This window comes from Nipponia nippon, unplaced genomic scaffold (assembly GCF_047370975.1).
Source record: "Nipponia nippon isolate SJK-2023a ecotype South Korea unplaced genomic scaffold, ASM4737097v1 scaffold_2, whole genome shotgun sequence".
Classification (NCBI taxonomy): Eukaryota; Metazoa; Chordata; class Aves; order Pelecaniformes; family Threskiornithidae; genus Nipponia; species Nipponia nippon.
The window spans coordinates 101,215,618-101,238,966 of NW_028262336.1; the positions used below are offsets into that span (position 1 = coordinate 101,215,618).

Sequence of the window (23,349 nt, forward strand, 5' to 3'; positions counted from 1 at the left end):
TGATACTGTTCTGCTTGTTCTGGTACAGCTGGCTTCAGCCAAAACCAAAGAGACAAAGGGACACTCATCGAAGGTGATACTGCTGTTCTACCTGTTCACACTTTCAAAGTGCATGTAGCTTACTCCAAGAATTGCAAGCAAATCACAATACATGAAGGAAAAATTCTGAGACTACTAAATGCAAATTCCGGGACAGCATCACAACGGTCTGCGTGCAGCTACTTAATCACAACTGAAAGAACTGAAATCAATGACGCTGTGCACACTGATCCCCTCTATTTCTTTTGGACGTGCAAAAAGATTTGACATCCATGCCAAACTAAACCAAACGTTTAGTCAAAATTAACCCTTCCTGCTAGGTTTATTCCTTTAGTTACAAGCATCATGGACTACTATCCAGCCTTTTTTTCCCCCCAGTGTATGTTCTAGGCAGACTCTTCTTTCCCACACCCAATTCCTAATTACCAAGAACTCCCGTAAAGCTCCAAATTGTCCTTCTCAGAAAAAGTCTTTTTTTTTTTTTCAGTCATATAGACTACAAAGTTAGAACAACTTCACCTCTGGCTTTGTTATCATAGTTCCATATTAAATTATGCTGACCTAGTTAGAAATGCAGGCAGGGGGCATGGATTCCACAGTACAAGCAACAGATCTACCAAAGCAGCCAAATACACTTACAATGTGCCTGTACCCTGACCTGAGACTCCAAGAGAGTTTTATTTCATTTGATTACTGTTTGACCTGAAAGGTATTTACTCCTCTTTTAGGGAAACATTCTATTATTTTGCAGAAAGTATTAGAACTTGGTTCAGATTCTCTGTGTGCTGCAGAACCTTACTACTGTAAAGTTTCCTTTTGGCTTGTCACCTTTAACACAGTACTAGGTACATTAGGACCAGAGTGTAGCATTTACACTACTGTATTTTATGCCATAAACTGTCTAGGACTCGTGTTCCTCAGGGTTAATAAAAGGCCGCTGAAGGAAAACTAGTTCTTTTGCAGTCAGAGCTGCCACACTGTTTTTTGGTTTTTTTTTTTTTAATCCCCAGATTGGGGCCCCTAAAATGAACACCAGCTGCTTTTTATTAGCCAGTCTGTGGCAAGATAATTCGAGTATCTGAACCTGGCTAGTCTCAGCAAACTGGATGCATGAGATATCCACTGCAACTCTTTTACTTAGTGATGGGTAATGACTCACTGAAGTCAGACATGCATGCCAATATGGAAAGCCACAAGCCTCCAACTATTGTTGCTCATGGTGCTGACTCACCTGAAAGCCCTATGGAAGCAGACAAAGCTGCCCATCCACATTACCTACTTCTACTGCTCCAAAAGACCTTGGCAGAAAACCAATTGCTAAGTTTATTTCTTACCAGCTCTTTTGTAAGCATATTCTTTGAGGTCCCCGATATCCTCTCTGCATTTGTTTCACCTGCATACTGAGGTACTACCAGCAAAGAAGTGAGATGTGAGCACTCATGTTTTAATTTCCATATACCAATTACCCAGTTTACAAGTACAGACATATCAACAATCCTCAGGAGACTGGACCTGAAGCAATTTAGTTGGCTGCATTCAACACAAATTGCACCAATATTGAAGGAGACAAAGCAGTCCAAAATACAATCAACACGTTATCTGCTGTTTTAATATAGAATAAAAGAAGAGCTGGAGTTCTCTATTCAACATCAAAACTCAACTGGGGGAAGGAAGACAGAATCTAGTAATTTCCAGTTACTGCTGTTGTGTGAATCGAGGACATTATACCTAGTAAAAAGTTTTACAGCATTTCCATTCAGATGTAGATCTTAACACTGTTAATCACACCTTTACTGACATCAGACCAAAGACCACAATGCAGCCATATGGGCTCCACCTGAAGCCAAACTGAAGCTTCCAGGTAATCCCACAGCACCCCAAGCTAACTCATCACTGCACAACAGTTGGTCTGTGCACATCAAGAGGCAGGCAGCAAGGCTCACCAACTAATCCCGAGTATTCCTTTTGTCCTGTGGTCCTAACAGGGCAAGGAACCTGTCCGTGCAGTGTTCCAAAGAGCTGTGGCAATGCAGCCACTGCTATCTCCACTTTGACAAGGGCCCACCCTGAAGGACTTAACTGTGGAGTTTGGTCATTTGTGCTACAGCCCAGAAGAAATTACTGGTCGAGGGATACCTGTATCGAGTCTTTCTTCTTTTCCCGTACTTTTTGGAAACAGAAGGGCATACTGTATTTTACAATGATGCCAGCTCTGCCTTATCTGAATACTGTGATATGCCAAATAAGCATGAGGAACAGTGGATAACCGAGATAGCCTAATTACAAGTGATTCCTATTCACGCTTTTTTTTTAAAGTTAGACAATTAAGGCTTCTTGACACACTCTAAATACATACAAGGATTTGAAATTTGGTACAGTATTACGTTACAGGAATCTGCTTTTGCCAGTACACAAATTTCTATTCAGATGTGTGAAAGCTAAAAAGATATTTGTTATTTTCCTGTATTGCATGAACAGTGTAGCAGATGCTTTAGAATCTCCTAGAAACAGAAGTTTATCCTGTCCTTGAGGGAGAACATGCAAAGCACCTACGTGACTCCTCGGTCTCTCCCAAGACATGACACCACCTCTGTCCTCTCCTAGAATTTCTAAGCAAGCGTCCCTCCCATTCCCTTACTGAGGAGGGAAAGTACACTGACCTGTCTATTCAAGAACAGCTGATTACCACTGCAAAAGAACAGGAGTCCCCTTCCTCTTCTATAGTCTAGAAGACCCCAATTCAGAGGTATAGGTTCAGTTTTTTCTAACAGATGTTACCAGAAACCAAATCCACCACTTTTAATGCCGTACTTCACAGCCAAAATGTCATCTTCGCTTGTGTACAGTACATGAAAACAGAAAACAGCAGAGCAAAATTAAAATGACTGTTCATGGTAACTAGGTAAAAACATCAGACTAAAATTTTGATCTTCAAATCAGCATAAAGACTTAAATAAATTCCTTTTAATGTAAAAGCTTTTATAAAATTGTAGATAACCACTTTCAAGAATCTAACTACAAAATAAAGTGTTTGGTCAGAAAGGCCTCACAGACTTCTGAGGCAAATGCCACAGAAGACCAGACGTTCTTAAGCTTGCCAAATATTTATACTAGTTTCCCCTAGGAAGAAAAAAAAAAAAGAAAAAAAAAAAAGAAAAAAGAGAACTTACTAGGCTAAATACTAGCCAGATACCTTCTTGTGCAATCTATGTTTGAACAAAGACACTCCCTTTCCAGTTACTTAAACAGTCTTCAACTGTAATATCGAAGTACCTCAGACAATCGTTCTATGATTCTATGATGTATTTATAAGCACCTCCCTGTGAAGTGAGGAAAAAAAGTCCTATTATTCCATCTATAAAATGGGAAACAATAATTGCAATTTGCATACATTCACAGGGTGCCATGAAAAAACAACAAATCAAGTCCCTAGAGAGCTAGTCTATATTCAACCACAGCAAGCTTTTTTGGTATGATATTACATGGCTCAAATGAAATCAGATTTTTTTTTTCTATTTTTTGAAAGATATATTCAAAAGGGAAAAAAAAGATTAAACATGTGCTAGCTGCCTAACTGAATCTATGAAGAGATCATTCTGCTCAAGATGCAAGAGAAAACAATAAACCCAGCTGACAACCCAGGAAGACGATGGAGCATTAGGAATTAGAAAATACACTCCAGCAACATCCCACGATCTTTTATGAACCCTGTCAGCAATCCTTCTGATTTAATCATTTCAGTATCATGAATTCTAGATGCTTCTACCTCACTTTTCAATGCAACATAAGCCCTGATTCCATGTTTCTGCCGTTTGAACATTTTGGGTATCACACTTCTCTCCTTGAGGATACCTTCAGTTTCTCAAAATCCCAATTTATACATCCTTCCATAAAAAGGGTATCAGCTAGTCCTAAGAAGTCACTTAGACCATCAAAAGTGGTCTGGTTTTGATGGACAAGAACCAATACAGAACTCCTTTGAACCTCACAGCTACAGGGCCACCAAAACACTGAGCACAGAGGTACAGTGGGCCATATCCATATAAGCGATGGGCATGGGAAGAGGGTACTGCCAGATTCTGAACTGCCACTGGCAGCTCGTGATGCTGAAAGGCACTGTCACATTGATTGCCTGTGTCAGAGCTCCTTAAACGTCTCTTCTCATCTGGAAGGTTGCTCTTGACTGCTGTTTGTTCAGTGTTATGAACAGTACCCATTACCAGGCTACATTCTTCTGGCACACCTGATGAACAGTGGTTAATAGGATCCTGCTGACTCTTAGCAGGGCACTCTCATTTCAGGATTCTCTCTTGATGTGGAAAACCTTCTATATCTGGCTGCAAGTCAAATTTTTGGTGCAGAGAAACCACTACCACTGACTTTGCATCTAACATTTGTGTGCTCGAAAAGAAGCAAGAGAATCTGATGCCAAAAAGCTGCATGCAAAGACACTACCTGCTGGTTAGGGTGACCTTAGCTTACCTGAGAGAGAGGCATAATGTCTCTCTGCATAATTTCATCAACTTTCTGACTTACACGGTAGTTGACTAAGAAAAAGCAAGGACTAGGATGTTCCGAGAGCTGCAAACCTGAAACCTCACACTGCACATGGCCAGGAATCCCTTATTGCATCTCTGAAAACCTGGCCACGAGTCACCCTAGCACCCTGTCTGACCACCTTCTAACCACCTTTTCCTCATATAGACGAGCTTTGACTATGTTCCACGCCAGCAAGTTTGCAATGGAGCTTGAGCACTCATTAAAAAACATCTCCATCAAGGCTAACAAGTCAAACTGTGAGGAAGCCATTTCTCCAAGTTGATTTTGCAAATCAGCTTTTCTATCACTACCTCCAAAGTCCACCTGTTACTGAATCTGACAACAACCAAGGTTAAAAATGCACAAGAAGAGATCCTCAGCTGGTCAGACATGATGGAGTATGAGGGAAATGAGTCATTCAGTAACAAGTGTTTGAATGGGGAAGATATTAATTTTTTCTCCTGTTCTGCAGCCATTCATACAGTATATATTTCTATTTTGTACTCACTGTATTTATTAAACACACACACAAAAAAATCAAGTTTAAAACTGACTGTAACATTTGCTTAACCTGAGAAAGGAGACAAGTGTCAGCTGACCCAGAAGAAACGATATGGAGCTTCCCCAGCAGATTTAATGGTGTCAATCTGACTGAAGGGATAACAATGCAACAGTTAAATATCACTAGACAAGGTATACCTTCTCCCCTTCACACTGACCGCTTTGAGCCAGCGCTGGTCTTCTCCAGACATGAAGGGCTGGCTCAGGAAGCTAAGGGAGCAGAAAATTAAAGAAACATGAAGAGCTTTGCAACTAATTCACTCCAAGGCACAGACAGTTCTGATGTAGGACTAACTTTTTGGAAGAAACTAGCTCTTTTGACTACCCATGTCAAATTTTGTGAAATGGAATGCAAAGCCCACAGCTTCTGCTATTACAGAAGTAATGAGGAATACCAATTCACCATCAGAGTTTCACAGTGCTGGGTATTTTGGAAACAATTGATAGACTCTATTCTTGGAAAACATATAGGTTTTGCATGTCTTTTTCATTTCAAGTCAGTTCACTTGGCAATTTGTCTTTACTACTTGATGACACGCCCCATCAGCTTCAACCAGTTCATTGCTTCTTCTAGCCTAATCTTATAAATTAGATGCCTCATTCCACTTCCAATCCCACAATAAATACAAATCTGATCACTCACTTGTAGCTGGCACGTCCTCCTAATCGCTGTCTTTTCAGATAACGCAGTTTTAGAGGACAAAATGTCCTGCTTGAATTTGTGCTGGAACTGCATAAATATTATGAAAGCTTCAAAGAACTTATGTAAAAATAGTTAGAGAGCTCTTAAAACTAGTATGATAGTTATGCTGCTATCAACTTTGACCAGATTTTGACAGTTTACAAGTTAAAAATCAATCCTCTAATAGAAGCAGCTTTAGAGATACCAGAGCAACTGCTGTAGTGTTAGAAATACACAAGAATGAAGAGAAACAAATTCTGTAATTACAGGAAGATTAGCTAAGGCTTGGTATATCACAATAACAAACAGCAATAATTGGGCCTCAGTACAGCAAGCACAGATCCCAATCAGCTTATGAAGATTATGTTCATCATGAGATGCCATCTCCAAATTGTTTTCTCCACGGGTATTTCTAGAATAAACAATGACTTCCTAAGGTATCTGCGTCTTTAAACGTTCTAAAATGCAATGCATTCAATTGATTTTGAACCTCACAAGAAAAATGTAAGACAGTACATGTAGGTGGACTTATTAGGTGTTTGTTTTCTGCCAAGAGTCACAAACATTTCACAGCATTGTACTACTTACTTGCAGACTAACTGAAGTTTGGAGAATTCTGTAGCAATAACAACCGAGGAGGCTTCCCACATCTACCTCGTGCTACCTACCCATGTAATTCTTTCCAAGGTACAAACATGTACACCTGTGCTCTCCCAAGAGTACACTGGCCTGAAAGGGTAATAAAGAAGCTGCAGGAGTCAGAGCTTAGAAACTCTGCACGAGAGTACTTGATCTTATATTAAATCCCGTTCCCAACAGGAAGCTACCTGCCACCTGTGTTTTCACTTAAACTACTAAGATTCACAGAGCCAGTGAGGCTACTAAGAGAGCAGGTCCACAGTACCCTAAGCCAACCTAAATCAGCTGTTACAGCCTTATTGCCTCCCATCTCTTCTTTTGCAAGTATCAGTTCCTGTGCCAGCAAAGCAAAAGGCAGAAAGCTGATCAATCTGTAAAAGTGAGCTCCTGAAAGAATCTGGGTTGTTGTAAAGTAGCTGGGAGTAAAGGGCTTTCTGGGATTGCTACAAGCCTTATTTGTTTCATGTAGTGTTTGAGAGGAATACAGGGAGACAGCCAAAACACTAGTCAGTGCACAAAACAGCATCAAGAAATGAGCTGGTAGCAGCATATCTGCTCATTCGTTAACACTGCGCAGCTATGGTACCTCCACTGCAATAAGCTTTTGACATTTGATGGGAACATGGCTTTAAGTCAACCTGTATCTGACTGTACAGATTTGGCCTCCCCAGAATGATATTCCTCTGCTTGCAAAAAAATTCATGGCAGCATGACAGAAAAATGTGAATAAATTCAAGCATCCTCAAGAACTACATCCACGCTGTTAGCGAAGCAGCAACAGTAAATACACTGAAGCTGCCAGAGCTGATGATGGAGATCTGGGCTAAGCCCAGTTTCTTCCTCTGCCTCATCTGGGGTCAGGATGCTGAAGGTACAGAATAAAAATGGATCCTTTAAAGTCCCTGGACCCAAAGGTGATACAACTGCCCCAAAAAAACTGTAACTGGGGAAAAGACATCAGTGGCCAGGACCTCTGAAGCTTAAAATCAAATAGAGCAGCAGTAGGCGAAAGATGACAGAGTCACTATGTCTCCTTTTGGTAAATAGCCTTCAACAGATTTCAGGAGGTTAATCCTATGGCCTAAGCAACAGAAGTTCAAAGACTTATGTTCTTTTGACTTATGATTAGGGGTATGACAAGTATACAAAAAGGAAATTTTAATCCCAGTCATTAAAGTGTTTTTACAGAAAGTTACTTAGATGATAATGTACTAACTCCTCTCTAGTTATTGTTTTTTTTAAAATGAGTGCACATGGAGCTTTACTTTTGATGCAGTATGCACTTTGCTAATTACATGACCACATAGTCTCATTGCACCACACACAAAAACAACAGTAAGTCATGCAGACAGCCCTACAAATTATAACATCTCTGCTCATCAAGAATTTTTCCTCAGGTTTAGTCAGGGATGCTGCTAGTCCCGACAAAAAGAAATGAGCTGAATTGTTTGATCTGTCACCTTAAACATCAGAACAGTGATCCAACATATAGGTCCCTGCTACTGCAATAAAGAGTAAGTAACGCTTGTGGTCCGAGAAGCTGGAGAAGTAAAAAAGTCTAAGAAGGATGTTACTAGGCAGAGAATGAAGGTGAAGAACTGCAAACAGAAAAATCAGAAGGTTCAAATTAGGTTTTCTAAAAGCTAGGTTAGCTTAGATGTCAATGTAAACAAATAAATGCAGCAGTTACAAGGGGTATTACGAATTAAGTGATTGCAACTGTTTAATCTTGTCCTGTAAAGCTTTAATTGTATTGGAATAATCAGTGCCATACATTTAGAAGAAACCCACTGAGACTTAAGACTACATGCCTATGATTGACACAGGAAAGCTTTCTCTTCATATATGGGACAATTTAAAAAGCCCTTTCACATCTCTGGAGAATATAAAATTGAGAGGGTTGTGAGGAGAAACTGTTCTGGCTGTCGTTTGTCCAGATGAAGCCACTAGTGTCTTGGCTTCTTATCGGTCAGCTTTGCAGGTTCAGGTTAGCTGTCTGCTGCTAATCACATGTCAGTACCTATAAAAATAGAAGAGTCTCACTAATAAAAGCAAGAACACAAACTCGTATGAAGTGAGTAACACTTTGTTTCTGGCATTTGATTTTGCTATTATACCTTTCGGGGGCTAAAGACTTTTTGGAAGTACTAATACTTCAAAACCAGAATTCCAGTTCTATATACACATCTCTACTTCCTTAACAGAGGAAGCGAACAAAAAGGTAATAAATTTCCACCCAAACCTGAAACTAGGAAAAGTAGAGTGAACCTATGCAGGTCAAGGATTCAGAAGCTTTGACTTCTGCTCAACAGATCAGTTTCTTTGCTCTTAGCAAAGCAGCACAGTGAGAAGTTGCATGGGGTACTGAGGTCTGTCTTAAGATAAAACAAAAGTACTTACTCATCTTTTGTTTCCCTTAAAGTTGCATTAACAAAAAGCAAAGACAATTATATAGCCTAGCAAACCCAGTAATAAAATATGAGTTAACTACAAATTAAAGGAGTAAGTATTTTGGTCTGCCAGAAGAGTCTGTACCCAGAGGGGATCAATAATAACTCATCAGTATTTATTAGAAGCCAAAGGAAGATGACTAAAGAATGTATTCAAGCCTGATGAGTTCAAAGGCAGTGACTGTCTCCAGGCAGAAGGTGACTCAAACGTCACTGTTTTCAAGCTGAACTTGAGAGCGTACGGCTTTGAACGTTTTAGAGTTTCCAAAGGATATAATCTAGATATCAGGCCATGATTTATTACTCCATCATCCTAACCACCTATTTTCTCATTGGTGGAATTTGACATAATGTGTAGATGCAGATCAATGCCAACGATAGCACTGATGCCTCCTGGTTTCCAAAGTTAAGTACAGAAAATTGGAGGCAGGATCTCTATGTAAAACTCCTTATTGCAGCACAGGGACCAAAACAAGTGTGTTTAATTGCTGACAGTTGGGAATTACATACGATGTTTCATTTAGAAAGGAAACATTTTGTGGAGAACTGATAACTTTCACTAAATACAGACAAACTGTCCAATCAGCAGGTCAGTCTGTGTAGCAGTATCTCAAGAGAAGCACATTAAGTAATGGCAATCATATAGCACTGCTGTGCTCCTTCATTTTCCACTACAAACTTAACTCGCATTGTTTCACTTCTAGAGACTTAAGTTAGGTACAGTTTACTTAGAAGGGTACTTCTAACATGAACTTTTAATTAAGTACCATGAGCAGAAAAAAGTCAAAAAGGAGGTGTAGTAGAAAATTTCAGACATTTAATACAAATTAAGTTGTTTTGAAAGACGCTGACACATTTCTAATCTTTTACAGTCCTTTAAATGAATCTACATTTCATTTTAGCGTATCTCCATGGGTAGACAACTTATACATACTTCCGTGTTTCATCTGTTTGTTGCCCTCAAAAGAAAGACGCTTCTTAGATTTTAACCCTTTTCAAAAGCATGGATGAAAGCTTTAACCACATTAACATTATTGGAGCTATCTGCCAAACGGTCTTAGGCTCAGCCACAAAAGGAAGTCAGTCAGCACACTGGAGGATAACCCTAGAGGATACACTTCTCCATAACAGCAAATGCCCTATTCCAAAATAATTACTCCCCTTCAGGAAGAAACGAGAGCTAAGCTACCTTAGCTGGTCTGGTATAACTAATTTCAGTAAAGCTTAGGCAGTCAATCTCCCTCTTCCCCCCCATAGAGGCAGATATTTAATTCCCCTAGTCTCAGGCATGCTATAATATAAGCAAGTATGGATGACAGATCAGTTCACACTAGGCATGAACATACCTAACCTTTCCCTGTTTAGCACTCTGATGGATTCAGGCCAGTGACTGAGAAAGCAGCAACAAAGCCAGTAACCAACACGGGGAGATGAGACAAGGAGAAAATGAATGAGGAGCAGCAGGAAGAGTCTCACTGGATGAGAAGGGGAAAAAGAAACCCACCACGCCTCCTCCTTACCCTGAAAAGCAACTGCTAAACAGAAGGATGGGCAATTTTTAGTTACTTTCTAACATTTACTAATGTTAGCCAGAAGTGTTGAAGTTATCATACTCCTTACATACAATATTTTCTGTGAGAAAGATTCACTGTCACCAAGTTCAACAAAAATTAAGATAAAGATTAGTTTACACCGTGAATGTCATCTTAAAGACACTGCTGCTACTAAGCCTGACCTGCATAAAATTGTCTCCACCCAAACAATAGCAGCAGAGGTGTGAATTCTGCTAAAACGCAAAATGTGCTTTCAAAGGACTAAAATTCCAGCCCTACTGATCACAGAAGTGAAATTAAGTGATAATATCAACAGAAGCATGGAAAACACCCTCGGGTGAAGTCAAAGTAATCTGACACACATTTAGGTTTTCACCCTAGTGAATCCTAATCTGATTTCAATCCTACTCTGATTTCAGAACAACTCCCTCCTCCTTCCTTTCCTATTACAGAAACTTAAACACAAGATTTGGGATTTCCTCCCTTTTCAATTGCGACTAGCATGGAAGATGTCCCCGGGAACGACACACAGACTCAGAAGACCTTCAGAACACCTCCAGGGAATAAGCTTCTAATCACCCAGCATCTCTCAAATTCGGGGGAGTAAACTACTACCCCATAAGCCTTAGTAAGCACCACGCTCCGTCTCGATTTAGGTGGAGACGCCCAGCAGACGATTACTTGTGTGCCTACCAGCATTTTCAAAAAAGAAGGGGAAAAATAAAAAAAAAAAAGGTTGATTTAAGGCAGTGCAGGGAAGAAAATGGCCCAGCACAGTACACTGCAAAAAGGCTGATCAGCCTGGGAGCGGCCCCTGCCAGCAACACAGGCCTCCCTGCGCGGCAGCGGCACGGCGGGGCAGGGGAGGACGGGCAGGGCAGCCCCTCGCCCCGGCGGAAGGGCTACTACCGCCCGGCGGGGCTGGCACAAAAGGCGGCCGGCACCATTGTCCACCCCATCCGCGCCCCGATCCCGCCGAGCACGGGGGCGGGCCGGGAAGGCAGCCGGGCCGGGGGAAAGGGCCGCTGCGGGGAGGGGGGGCGGGGTGCATCCTGCCGGCCCTGCCCGGCCACAGCCGCCGGCGCGGGGCCCACCGGGCCCTCCCGCACCCCGCCAAGCCGCGGAGGGGGCAAAGCGGCGGAGGGGGGCGCGGCGGGGCCCGCCCGCCCGCCGGGGCCGCGCTCGGCCCGGCCGCGCCAACCCTTCCCCCCGCCGCCGCCGCCTCCTCCGCCCCCCGCCGGCCGCGCCCGCATGACGGAGGAGAAAAAACCCCCGCGGGCGTTTTCCCCGCCGCCGCCCGCCCGCCCCGGGCGGCCGCTCCCCGCCTCCTTCCCGCCGCCCGCCGGCGGCGCCGCGAGCGCGGCCAGGCCCCGGCGCCGGCCCCGGCCCCTCCTCTCGCGCCCGCCGGAGGCGGAGGCCGGGCCCGGCCGGGGCCCCCGCCGGCCCCGCACCTACCTCCACGTCGCGGCCCTTGTTCTTGAAGCTCTTGATGCGGTGGTTCTCCAGGCCGGCGGCAGCGGCGGCGGCGTTCTCGGCCATGGCGGCGGCGGCGGCTCCCGGCGGCGGCGGCGGCTCCCAGCTCCTGCGAGGCGGCTCCGGCGGCTCCCGGCGGCTCGCGCGAGGGGAGGGCGGGGGGGGAGGAGAGGGGGCGGGGGGAAGCGGGACGCTCCGTGACGAGCGCGGGGGGGGGGGGGCGGGGGGGGCGAGCGCGCGCGCCGTTGCTGAGTGACTGGGAGAGCGGCCGCCGGCGCACGTGACGCGGCGGGCGGGCTCCGCCAATGGCAGCGCTGCCCTCCCGGCTCGCCCCGCCTCGCGTCCCGAGCGGAGGGAGCCCCCGCGGTGCATTCTGGGGGATGTAGTCCCGGCGGGCGGCGGCCTCGCACGTGGAGCGGGCGGGAGCGCGCCCTGCAGGGCGGGCGGGGAGGCCGCCGCTCCCACGCCTCGGCGCGGGGCTGCGCGGGTCCGGTTTGGGCGCGGTTCCAGCTCGATGCTGAACGCTGTGGGGCGCCGGGAAACGCCGAGGGCGGCGGGGAGGGCCGCATACGCTCCTCCGTGGCCTCGTGCTTCTGAGGGGGCCCGGGTCCCTACCTGCCCCGTCGGGATCATCCCTGACAGGGGAGCTGCGGCAGGCTCAGGGCCGCCCCGACCTCCGGGAAGCTCCCTGCGTCCCCGCGCCCTTGTTAGCTGCGGTTTTGTCCCCCAAATGCACTGTGGGGTGACCTCCCCGGTGTGGCTCACCCGCAAAGCCGGCCTTGGGCAGCTCTGCCAGCCAAGGGCCTGTCGGGGGTCCGCTCCGCACCTCCCTCTGCTCCCCACGACCGCACTAACGTCGCTGTATGTCGCCTGGGAAATGCTGCACAACAAGCATCTCGCAAATCCAGATGCTTTGGGAAGCCCCGAGTCTCCTTCAGCTTCCACGCTGTGCAAGCGAGCCCTGCGTGGAAAGCAAATCCAGCGCTTTGCAAACACACCCTTCGTACCACACGTGCACACGCCGGCTGCGTCCCTCTGGGGGTGTTGTATCTACCGTAAGGCAGAGCACAAATGGTCTCTGCAGATCCAACAAATTGTCCCCCAACTGTCAAAATGACTGCAACCCCCCCAAGTCATCAGTGCAGCGGGGTGGTAATTGTATATGTTGCAAACAGAACCGGGACCTCCAGGCCGACAGTAGCCTGGGCACAGCAGGCTGGGTCAAATACAGCACCTTGAAGTCACACCCAGTATTTGCAGGCTGGAAAAGAGGATGTGCAGGGGTGATGTAAGGTAATTGTAGACAATGGTAAACAGTGATCTAACACCTTCCATAAAGCACAGTATTATTTATTTGGCAGAAAAGCATCCAAGAAAACCGAAATCAAAAATAACAAAAACATGTAACGTTCATATCTAGCTCATCTTATACCACATCAGGTTCTGCAACAGACCCTTGTAGCTATATATAAGCTTTTCACAGACCTCTTTCAGAGTCTCTCCCTCTAATTGACAGCTCGGCTTTTTAATTGCTTTCCCCCAGCCCTTTTTTGTATCATTCAAATGACTGTAACTTGTAACTCACAGTTCTGGCAAAATAAAGCTTGCAGCCTGATGGAGATGAATAAAAATCTGGAAGACTAATGCTCTTCACTGTCGTTCAGCTGCGTGCCAAATGTTCTTATCTGAGGGATCAATGTAGCATTTCCATCCCTTTCGTATCCAAGTAGTTTCGGCTCCCTGTGCGCATTCCTCCATGCGTTTTCCCAACGGCTTTGTCTGGACGTGCTGCACCATTATTACTAGCAATGGAAGAGAAGGAGCCAGAGACAGGCAAAGCCCAAATGGCATGACTGATGTACCAGCGTTTGTCAAGATCGCTAATGTCAGAGATGGCTTCTAGGCTCTGAAACTTGCTCTTTTGAAGGGGAATTGGATCCAGCTGTCCGGCTGCCTTCAAGAGAGCTGCTAAAGCAGATTCAGAAACTGAAAACTTTGTTTTACCCACCAAGGAAGGTGGCCACAGCTGCCAGCTGTGGCTTACTCAGGCCTGCTAGGGCATCAGAGCAATGCTGATCCTGTCTCTGCCAGGCAGGGGTGTTGCAGTTATCCTCTGGAGGAGCTACTCACCATTACCGCGAACAAAAGAGCTTTGTTCAGCTCCATCCAGCGTAATCTGTGAGGTAAAAGGAAAACTTGCCAATAAAAAATGGAGTATCTCCAGACTGGGACAACTCAATTTACCAATCCATAAATCTACACCCATTCCACTAGATAGGTTTTATAGATACAATGGTGGTGATGTCTTTTCTCTCCCATTTTTTTCCTATCTGTGGTATAAGCCTTTCAGAGTTTCTATAGTACATTTCATTAGTCTTAGTAGACAGTCAGGAATTGAACGTCTCTTAGACAGAGCTACATGGAAGGTTGATTAGTTTTACTGCCTGAATAAAGCTTCTTGGTGGAGCCCTTGACTAGATAATTAAACTTGCATGTACTCAGAGAGAAAACATTTTGATGTAGTTAAGCAAATACTACTTTTTGGCACTGTAATTAACAGACACTACTAAAATATAAGGAATTAGTACTTTTCTACTTTGAAAGCTGAATGAACCATGTGGTTCAGGGTGGCCATTCTTCCTCACCATATGAGCTTCATAGCAATGTGTTCTTGTCACCAAGACCTGCAAGATATATGTCAGGGCTGTGAGCACACTAATGCTAACATATTATAATAAACTGGCCCTGAGCGTCCTCCCCGCACTCCATTTCAGCCGCCTGGGGCTGTCGGTCCCTGCCTCAGCAACGCTGCAGCAGTGCCGGTCTCCAACTCCACCGCAGCCCCAGCCCTGATGTGCAGGTTGATGTCCTGTCTGGGCTGAAATGGGGCTTCTGGGAGGTGGGAAGGGATGAAGGGGAGGAAAAGAATCTGGTTAGGGCCAGCAAGTTCTGTGGGTGCCTTCCGTGCCCCGACAACATAAACTTCATCACTTAAAGAGCTACGGGGAGGAAAGATCTTTCGTAATTCAAAGGTGTGGGACAATAACAACTCTTCAGGTGTCCCATTGCTGAACAGAGTTGAGCTGTGCTTGTTTCTGAGATGACCTGTTGGCTTCAGCAAAACAAAATTAACCCAGCAGGTGATATTGCCATATTTTGGGAAGTGCACGTGATCAACTCTGGACCCCACCTACAGCTCCAGAGTCAGAGGCTACTCACTCTGTGGTAGCTGGTCACTTGCTCTTTTTCAGTCAGCGATTTTGTCTATATCCACCAGTCAATACAGCTACAAGAAAAGCAGCATGTAAAAGAAATGTAATGAACCTGAGTCAAGCTCTTGCTGGCAGTCCCTCCAAGAAGGATTGGGGAGATTTAGGTCCAGTGCTTTAAGACGCTACCTGTTGTCAGTCCCACCCTGCTAGTGGATGTTAGAAGGCTAGTCAGGAGAGGCAAATAAAAGATGTATCAGCTCCTCAGTCTCTCTGATCACAGCCACAAGCAACTGAAGCTGAGACCTATGGGGTGGAGGAGGTGTGGATGCCTCCTGCTGCTCCCAGCAGAGGACTGGGGCAGCTGGTGAGGTGGTATCGTCTTAAACCACTGCTGCTGACTTGGCTATAGATGACCTGTCAAGACCAGTCTGTAAAATCATGCAACTTGTAATCACAGAAAGGTACAAGGACAGTTATTTAAGCCTCTAAGTTGATTTAAACCATGTGTCTGTTAGAGGCAGTGTGACTGGTGCAGGCTCAAACATGTGTGCGGCCAGGGTCCCTGCCTGCGTCACCTGCAGCTGTCCCCACAGCAGGTACAACTCTGCAGCAACCGGCTGAGCAGCGTCTCATTGGGTGTTGCTCTCTGACAAAAAGGGGTGAGTAACACATAAAGTAAACTAAGGCAAAGTCCCCTACAAACAATGCCTTTGACACTCATTCTCCCTTAAGATAAATGCATCATTTCAGAGAGACTATTACTGCATGTTTGCAGGTCTGTCCACCACTGAAGTAAAAATTTGTCTTCATAAGGAAAGAGCTATGTTCTTACCTCATGGTAACTAAGGCTTAGTAATGAATGTGAGGTAAATCCTGGTAAACGAAGAGCATTAGGGAAACGAGGACCCTCCTCAGTACATCTGTGCCAGGACCAGTCCCAGAGGGCTGCCCTTGCTACTGGGAGAAGTCGCGTTTGGGGGCAACACAAAGAGCTGGTGAAGGAGCTCATGTGAGGCTGGCTTTGGAAGAACCAGTGAAGAGCCCAGAGTCGGGGTTTATAAATGCCTCATTATCTGCAGACCAGGAACAGAAGCCTTGAGGGAGCAGCTGGCTGGTCTGCCAGCATTTCCAGAATCTGGGGGATGTTGCTAGTGAAGGAGGAACCGTAAAACCTCTGGTTATTCATAGGCCCTCTGTGTTCAGTCTGAGCCAAGTTGCTGTCTCAGCACCTTTGTCCACACTTTGACCGGGAGGAGAATTAGGGGAAGCTCCTCCTGGGACAGAGCATCACTTTCCTCCTCCGCTCTTCTCACAAGAAACCCCAGACTAAGTACACACCAGTTCCTCATCTTCTGCTGTTTCCCACTGTCAGGCAGCTCCGTATGAGAAGGTGAGCTGGGGTTGAGGGTGACAGCAAGGTGGGCATGGGGTAGGGGCTTTATGGACAAGGGCCTGCTGCCACGGTACCCAAGCAAGAAGAGCTTGGTTGGGTGACGGTAGCTGAGGTCAGTCAAAAGCCTAATCACCAGGCAAGACCACAGTGATGAGGCAGATCCCAGGTCGCCTCAGGGTCCAGACTGGTGAGTTGTATGGCCAGGTACAGGCATAGCTGCAACGTAGCTCAGGCAGAGACTAAGGGCAAGAGCCCTGCATAGAAGCAGTTCCCGAGATAAGGGGAGCGAGTCCCCGCCGAGGCTCCTCACAGCTTGTTCTCAAACAGCTCTTTGATTCAAGGCCAGCCAGCTGCACTGTCAAAGCTGGCCCCGGGCCCAGGCAGCCCAAAGCCCAGGAGGAGGGGGATGTGCTCAGGGCCCAGGCACCCACCTGGAGCTGAAGACATCCCTTTCTCCTGAGCTCCAGGCTGCCACAGAACCAGAGGGGTCACAGAGACTTACACCAAGGCATGGCCAGCTCTCCCAAATTTAAGGCAAATGGTGATCAGCAGCCAGAATGCCATCCTGCCCAGAGCTTCAGTCCAAGCAAAGCTCCTGAGATACCGTTTGCAGAGCCGTGGATCCACCAGCCTCCTAGGCTTTGACCTTGGGATGCAGGTGCTCGGGAGGCTGGGCTGTCCTGTGCCATGAACATCAACACCTGATGGGCTCACTGGTTTTCCCGGTAGGAACAGCTCCGGGCGGTCTGCTCCATGTCTCAGAGCCTTTGGCGCAGGCAGCCCGGAGATGCACCAGTTGAAGCCCAGCCCCAGAGCCAAAAAGGGCCAGGAAATCCCTGACACAGACTACCTGCGCCTGAAGGAGACAGCAAAGGGATGCATTTGACAGGAAAGGTCCCTGAGGACCTGGGAGTGACTGTCCGCGGGATGGCTCTCTTAGTTTATATTTCAAAGTGGATAATTTAATTGGCATAATTAGGAGTTTTCTTTCTTCTCCTTGTTATGGATGCACAGAATACAGTAGTGGAGACAGCAAGAGGGAAGCATGTCTGGGAGGGAAATAACTGCAGAAGTGGTCTGCAACCAGGTAAATAATGTCTTCCTATTTGGGAAACTGCAGAGGTAATAAAGATCTCCTTTAAACATGCTAGTCACAGGGCATGCGGTAACACATTCCTGACCTTCTGGAGCAGGAGAGGGTTACTTCTGTGTCATGGCAAAGAGGAGGGGAGAATCAATGCTCCTGGGTGATATCCTTGGTGGTGCAAGTCCACGTGTTATGACCCTGGGGGCATGGTGCAGGTAGCCCTGTGTCAACTGTTTGATCATGTGTGTCTTCCCAGGTGTCCCTCCTGGCCAGGGAACCAGGCCCATCAGCCGTGGCAGTGCCAGGCTATGCCAACATCACTGGGGAAGCCCTGTCTTTGTGCATCCTTTAGGTGAAAGGAGTGCTTGAAGCCCTTGTGCAAGCTGTGGAGACTGCGGTGAGGCAGAGAGTGTCACAGCGGACAAGGGAAAGCCTGTCTTTGGAGCTCTGGGATTAGCCACCCCAATCCCCTTGTACTCCATCCCACAAGAGTCCTGGGCCCAGCTGAAGAATGCTGCTCTCCATCTATGAGGAGATGGCCATTGGACCCGTGGGGACAACTGTCATCAGCCACAGTGCATATTTCAGCCTGTAAGCTCTAGCATGAGGAGGATCCAGCTGCTGCGAACCATCTGGCCTCACCTTGGAGACTGTGGGTGAGCTTGGAGCAATCCTCTGTGGTCAGACCTCATCCGCATCACTTGCAGCAGGGTGATGGTACTGCACATTTTGGTGTGGTCGCAGTGTGTGCACAAGGTGGACAATGCGGAGCTGGGTGTGCCAGCCAGGCCTGGTGTTGGTGAGGTTCAGCAGTGGATGGGCAGCTCTGCTGTCACAGCCTACTCCTGCCAGCTGGCAGGACACGTGCCCATGGCCTGTCATCCCCAGAGGTATCGAAGCTCCTGCAAACCAGCCAGTATACCCAGCTCAGGGCTACAGTTGGACTATGAAACACAGGAGAGACCTGATTGGCTCTGGTTGGTCTCCCAAAGGCAATCTAGACAGGACAACCTCATTTTAGTCAACAATTAAAATGTCTCTGCAGCATTGGTAGTCTGCCATAGCTTGCAAACTCCCTTGTGCTGACAGCCCCAAGCAATGAGAGTTTTGATGCACATCAGACAATTCTTCCTATTTCAGCAGCACAAGGGAAGAAGATGGCTTTTCTCTTGTAGTCTCTGATTTGATGGCACTGGAGGATCACTTCTGAAGTAACCAAACTGCAGGTTTGGAGCTCTGTGGTTGGAGTGACCTTCATCACGTCCAAATCATAATGTGCAGCCATGGTGAAAGCCCCATGTACTGCCAGCTTCCATGGTGCTGTGACACCGCTGTTTTGAACAGGTACTGAGTGATATACATTAACTGACACATGTTAAAGTCCATGGATGGATGGGGAAAAGGTGGCTTGATCCAACATAGCCAGATGTATTTCACTAGCACAGATGTGAATAGCCAGCACGTTGCCATCTGTATTGGGTTTGCGTGGCAAGGTTTTGGTAGGGGAGGGGCTACAGGGGTGGCTTCTGTGAAAAGCTGCCAGAAGCTTCCCCTGTGTCCAATAGAGCCAATGCCAGCCGGCTCCAAGATGGATCTGCCGCTGGCCAAGGCCAAGCCCATCAGCAAGGGTGGTAGTGCCTCTGGGATAACATATTTAAGAAGGGGAAAAAAACCTGCTATGCAACAGCAGCCAGAAGAGGGGAGTGAGAATATGCAAGTGGAACAACTCTGCAAACACCAAGGTCAGGGAAGAAGGAGGGGGAGGAGGTGCTCCAGGCACCAGTGCAGAGATTCCCCTGCAGCCTGTGATGAAGACCATGGTGAGGCAGGCTGTCCCCATGCAGCCCATGGAGGTTAATGGTGGAGCAGATATCCACCTGCAGCCTGTGGAGGACCCCACGCCAGAGCAGGTGGATGCCCGAAGGAGGCTGTGACCCCATAGGAAGCCTGCACTGGAGCAAGCTCCTGGCAGGACCTGTGGACCCATGGAAAGAGGAGCCCAGGCTGGAGCAGGTTTGCTGGCAGGACTTGTGAGCCCATGGGGGACCCACGCTGGAGCAGTCTGTTCCTGAAGGACTGCACCCCATGGAAGGGACTCACGCTGGAGCAGTTTGTGAAGAACTGCAGCCTGTGGGAAGGACTCATGTTGGAGAAGTTCATGGAGGACTGTCTCCTGTGGGAGGGACCCCACGCAGGAGCAGGGGAAGAGTGTGAGGAGTCCTCCCCGTGAGGAGGAAGGAGCAGCAGAGACAGTGTGTGATGAACTGACTGCAACCCCCATTCCCCCCCGTCGCCCCGTGCCGCTGGAGAGGGAGGAGGTAGAGAAAATCAGGAGCAAAGTTGAGCCCGGGAAGAAAGGAGGGGTGGAGGGAAGGTGGTTTAGGATTTGGTTTTATTTCTCATTACCCTACTCTGATTTGATTTACAATAAATTAAAGTAATTTCCCCAAGCCGAGTCTGTTTTGCCTGTGACAGTAATTGGTGAGTGATCTCTCCCTGTCCTTATCTCGACCCACAAGCTTTCGTTATATTTTCTCTCCCCTGTCCAGCTGAGGAGGGGGAGCAATAGAGCGGCTTGGTGGGCACATGGCATCCAGCCAGGGTCAACCCACTACACCATCACAAAGCATGGTGACCCGTTTCAGATTTTGGCACGTGTTAGCAATACACTTTTTTTCCTAAACACAGTTGCTGAGAGCTGCATGACTTACACGTGCACTGCAGAAAATAGGCATTTTTTTAGCAGGAGTAGCTCAAAGTGGAATTGCAGTGACACCAAAGTATCTTTAGTGCTCACATTGGTAAAGGTTATCAGGAGCCTTCACTGGGATTTGATGTGATTTCACTAACTCAAACTAAGGACTTTTTGTATAAGCAAAGACAATTTAATGCAAATAATTATGACAGACAAGGCAAAGATTTACTGAGGTGGACCTGGGGGCTTCTGGTTCCCCCCACCCGCCTCGGTCCCAGCAACGCAACGTGCGTTTCCACATTGCATGTGCGCATGTTGTGCAACCAGTGCCTCCCCGCACCCACCCAGAGCAGGCTGTCTCCGTCCCTGGTTAATGCAGCTCTGATTACAGCATCCTTAGAAAGGCGGATTTTCTTTCGTGTTCTCATATCCAAGTATTAACCTGCCCTGACATCGCTTCATTTGCCAGAGCTGATAGCACAGCCTGAGATCGCTTCGCTGCAGAGATTATGCGGAAGTAGAGGCAGATTCCAATAACTTCTGTCCTGCAAAACAAGTTTTAGTTTCCACTCCAGTATAAGTTTTTATATGTATATATATATTTATTTTATCTCTCTCTCTGTGTAATGGCTTATCACAGATGCGATGCTATGTGAATCTGGAACAAAAGACACTTTCCTTTGTGTGCCTTGATGGAAGAAAATTCAAGTGTAGTTATGCTTCTGGTACGAACACAGACCTGCTACAGCTGGCTACCGACACCATCTCCTGCTCATTTGAGGACATGTTCTGCATATTTAAAGCCTGCAAATAATTATACATTTTGTACCATGCTGTTACGAACAGCATATAATATTCTTGTTTCAGTAACTTCAATTTGTAAGAAGTCACCAAAGCGGTGACTCCCCCCATTTACACATTGAAGCTGGTTTCACATGATTATTGGCAGAAATGGCAATTTTATTTTAAAACCTCCTGTGATCTGATATCAGGATCTATTTGGATCTTCAGTCCCCATGGCAATAGCTTTTCAAATCCTGAAAATAACAATGTGTGCAGCTATTTTGACTGAATAAACCAGACGCCACACATGCGTAAGGCTAAGCATATGGGTGCATGCTTGCAGGGAGAGGGTTTCATTTTGGTCATGAAAGTAAATAGCTATTTTCCAAGTGCACGTAGAGATCTGCTCTACTTGGTCAGATGTGTCAAGTGAGGGAGTGCTATTTTTACACTGTCACTTTTTAAAGCAGGCCTGCATTCATCCTTTTGAATGGCTTTCTAATGATACCTGATGTGGTTCACGTGCACCGGGACCCCATTAGGCATCACTCTTCCCAGTGAAATACTGCTGAAATGGTGCCACGGAAGAGGGGAGGCAGGAAAATGGATCCTAGCCTTGTTTTGTATACTCATGCATTCCCCCTTTAGACTGGAGCTGTTAATCAAAACAGGAAGCCTTGTGAGTTGTTTTGGTTAAGAATAAGATTTTGTTTTCATCTTTGATGCTGCCTTAAGTGTTTGAAGATAATGTACAACGACGGAAGAACCAACTACATAGGCAGTTTCTTTGCTTGCAGCTCTCTGCCTTTCTGATGGACCTTGACTTTGTCCAGCGAGGGTGCTCCAGCAGGGCTGTGCCTGGATGGACCTTTTCCCACAGGCCACCAGCTATCACATAGACCTCGTCTCCTGGTTGCCCAGCTCTGCATCACACCAGGAGCCTGCCCCTGCATGATCCCGACGCAGGAGTGTCAGGGGCTGACAGGCACCAGGTCCTGAGGGAAGATGGGCACCATTGGCTGTCAGTGCTCGCCTGCTGGCTGGCACTCAGCTGCCCGCAGCCTCCTCCAGATTGTTGTGCGGAAGATGTTGAGACAGCTGGACCTGCGCAAAGATTTATTCACGGGGTCTGTAGCTGGTGGCGTGCATTGACTCCAGAGGTAATAGCTGCTTTTTGGGAAAGATATAAAAAAATAAAAGGAGAGAAACAGAAGGGAAAGGAAAATTGCTCTTGTGGCCAGCTGGGAGGAGAAGGAACAGGAGGTCCCCAGAGGAGTGTCTTCCCCTGGGCATCCTCTCTGGTGGCGTGGGTGCCCTCCCTGCAGACAAATTTTCCATGGTAACTAGATGGTTTTGGGTTTTTTTTGACCCCCTCAATCTCCCTGTTGGTTGTTCTTGCTTACAAAGCTTTTAGAGCTGATGGGAGCACACGCTGATGGGGCACATTGATTGCTTGTGAAGCTTTGTACATGTATTTTGTCGGGTCCCCTAATGTAAACCAAGAGCGACAGCCCAGGAATAAGAAGAGAGGTGGGAAAGGAAGGTGATTCCCACGCTGGTGGCCATCACTTCTCATAGGAGCCTGTCATAACAGGGCTTGCAGGTGCAGGGCCATGAGAATAAGACAAGAATAACGTGGGTTGACAAGGGAAAACCACCTCCCAGGGGCTGGAGAGAAGCCAGCAGCATGGGAGGGAGACACAGAGCAGCAAGGAGGCTGCAGACCCTTAACATCGCACAAGTTGAGGCGCTTCAGGCTCTGCACGACACAGAGCAAAGCTGGGGCATTGCTGAGAAGAACACACAGAGCCAGGAGCTGGGAAATGCTCCCAGTTGGAGCTGTACAGCTCTAAATTGTCTCTTTTTATTATTGCAACCAGCAGAGCGGGTGACGACAACCACTTGCTACAATGGCATCTCACCAGCTGCGACCGAGCTTGCTTAAATGCGAGTGTCTTCAGCTCCTTGCCCTGCTCTCATGGGCTGGCTGGCACAAGGGCACCCCAGTGCATCCCCATGGGACTCGGCCAAGGCAACTGAGGCCCCAGGGCTCACCAGCAAGGATGGAGCAATGCCATGCACCACTCCGGTCTTGCTGGGGCCCTGCAGGAGGACATTCGGGCCCATCACCTCCAAGCTTGGCGTGGGGTGTCCAGCTGTATCCCAGAGGCACCACTGCAGCTGACTGCTGCTCCTGTCCCTGGCATCCACGGATGGATGCTGTCATCCCAGGGCAGGGACAT

The 23,349-nt window shown here is 47.2% G+C and overlaps 1 protein-coding gene across 1 annotated transcript in view; it reads right to left on the reverse strand.

Annotated features, from left to right (window-relative positions):
- Positions 1-12,106, reverse strand: part of KPNA3 (karyopherin subunit alpha 3) — a 50,987-nt gene extending 38,881 nt beyond the window's left edge. Inside the window, exon 1 of the mRNA XM_087756640.1 lies at positions 11,919-12,106. Within this exon, the coding sequence (XP_087612766.1) occupies positions 11,919-12,002 (84 nt within the window). The 5' untranslated portion in view covers positions 12,003-12,106. The remainder of the gene's footprint in view (positions 1-11,918) is intronic.
- Between the last annotated feature and the right edge of the window lie 11,243 nt (positions 12,107-23,349).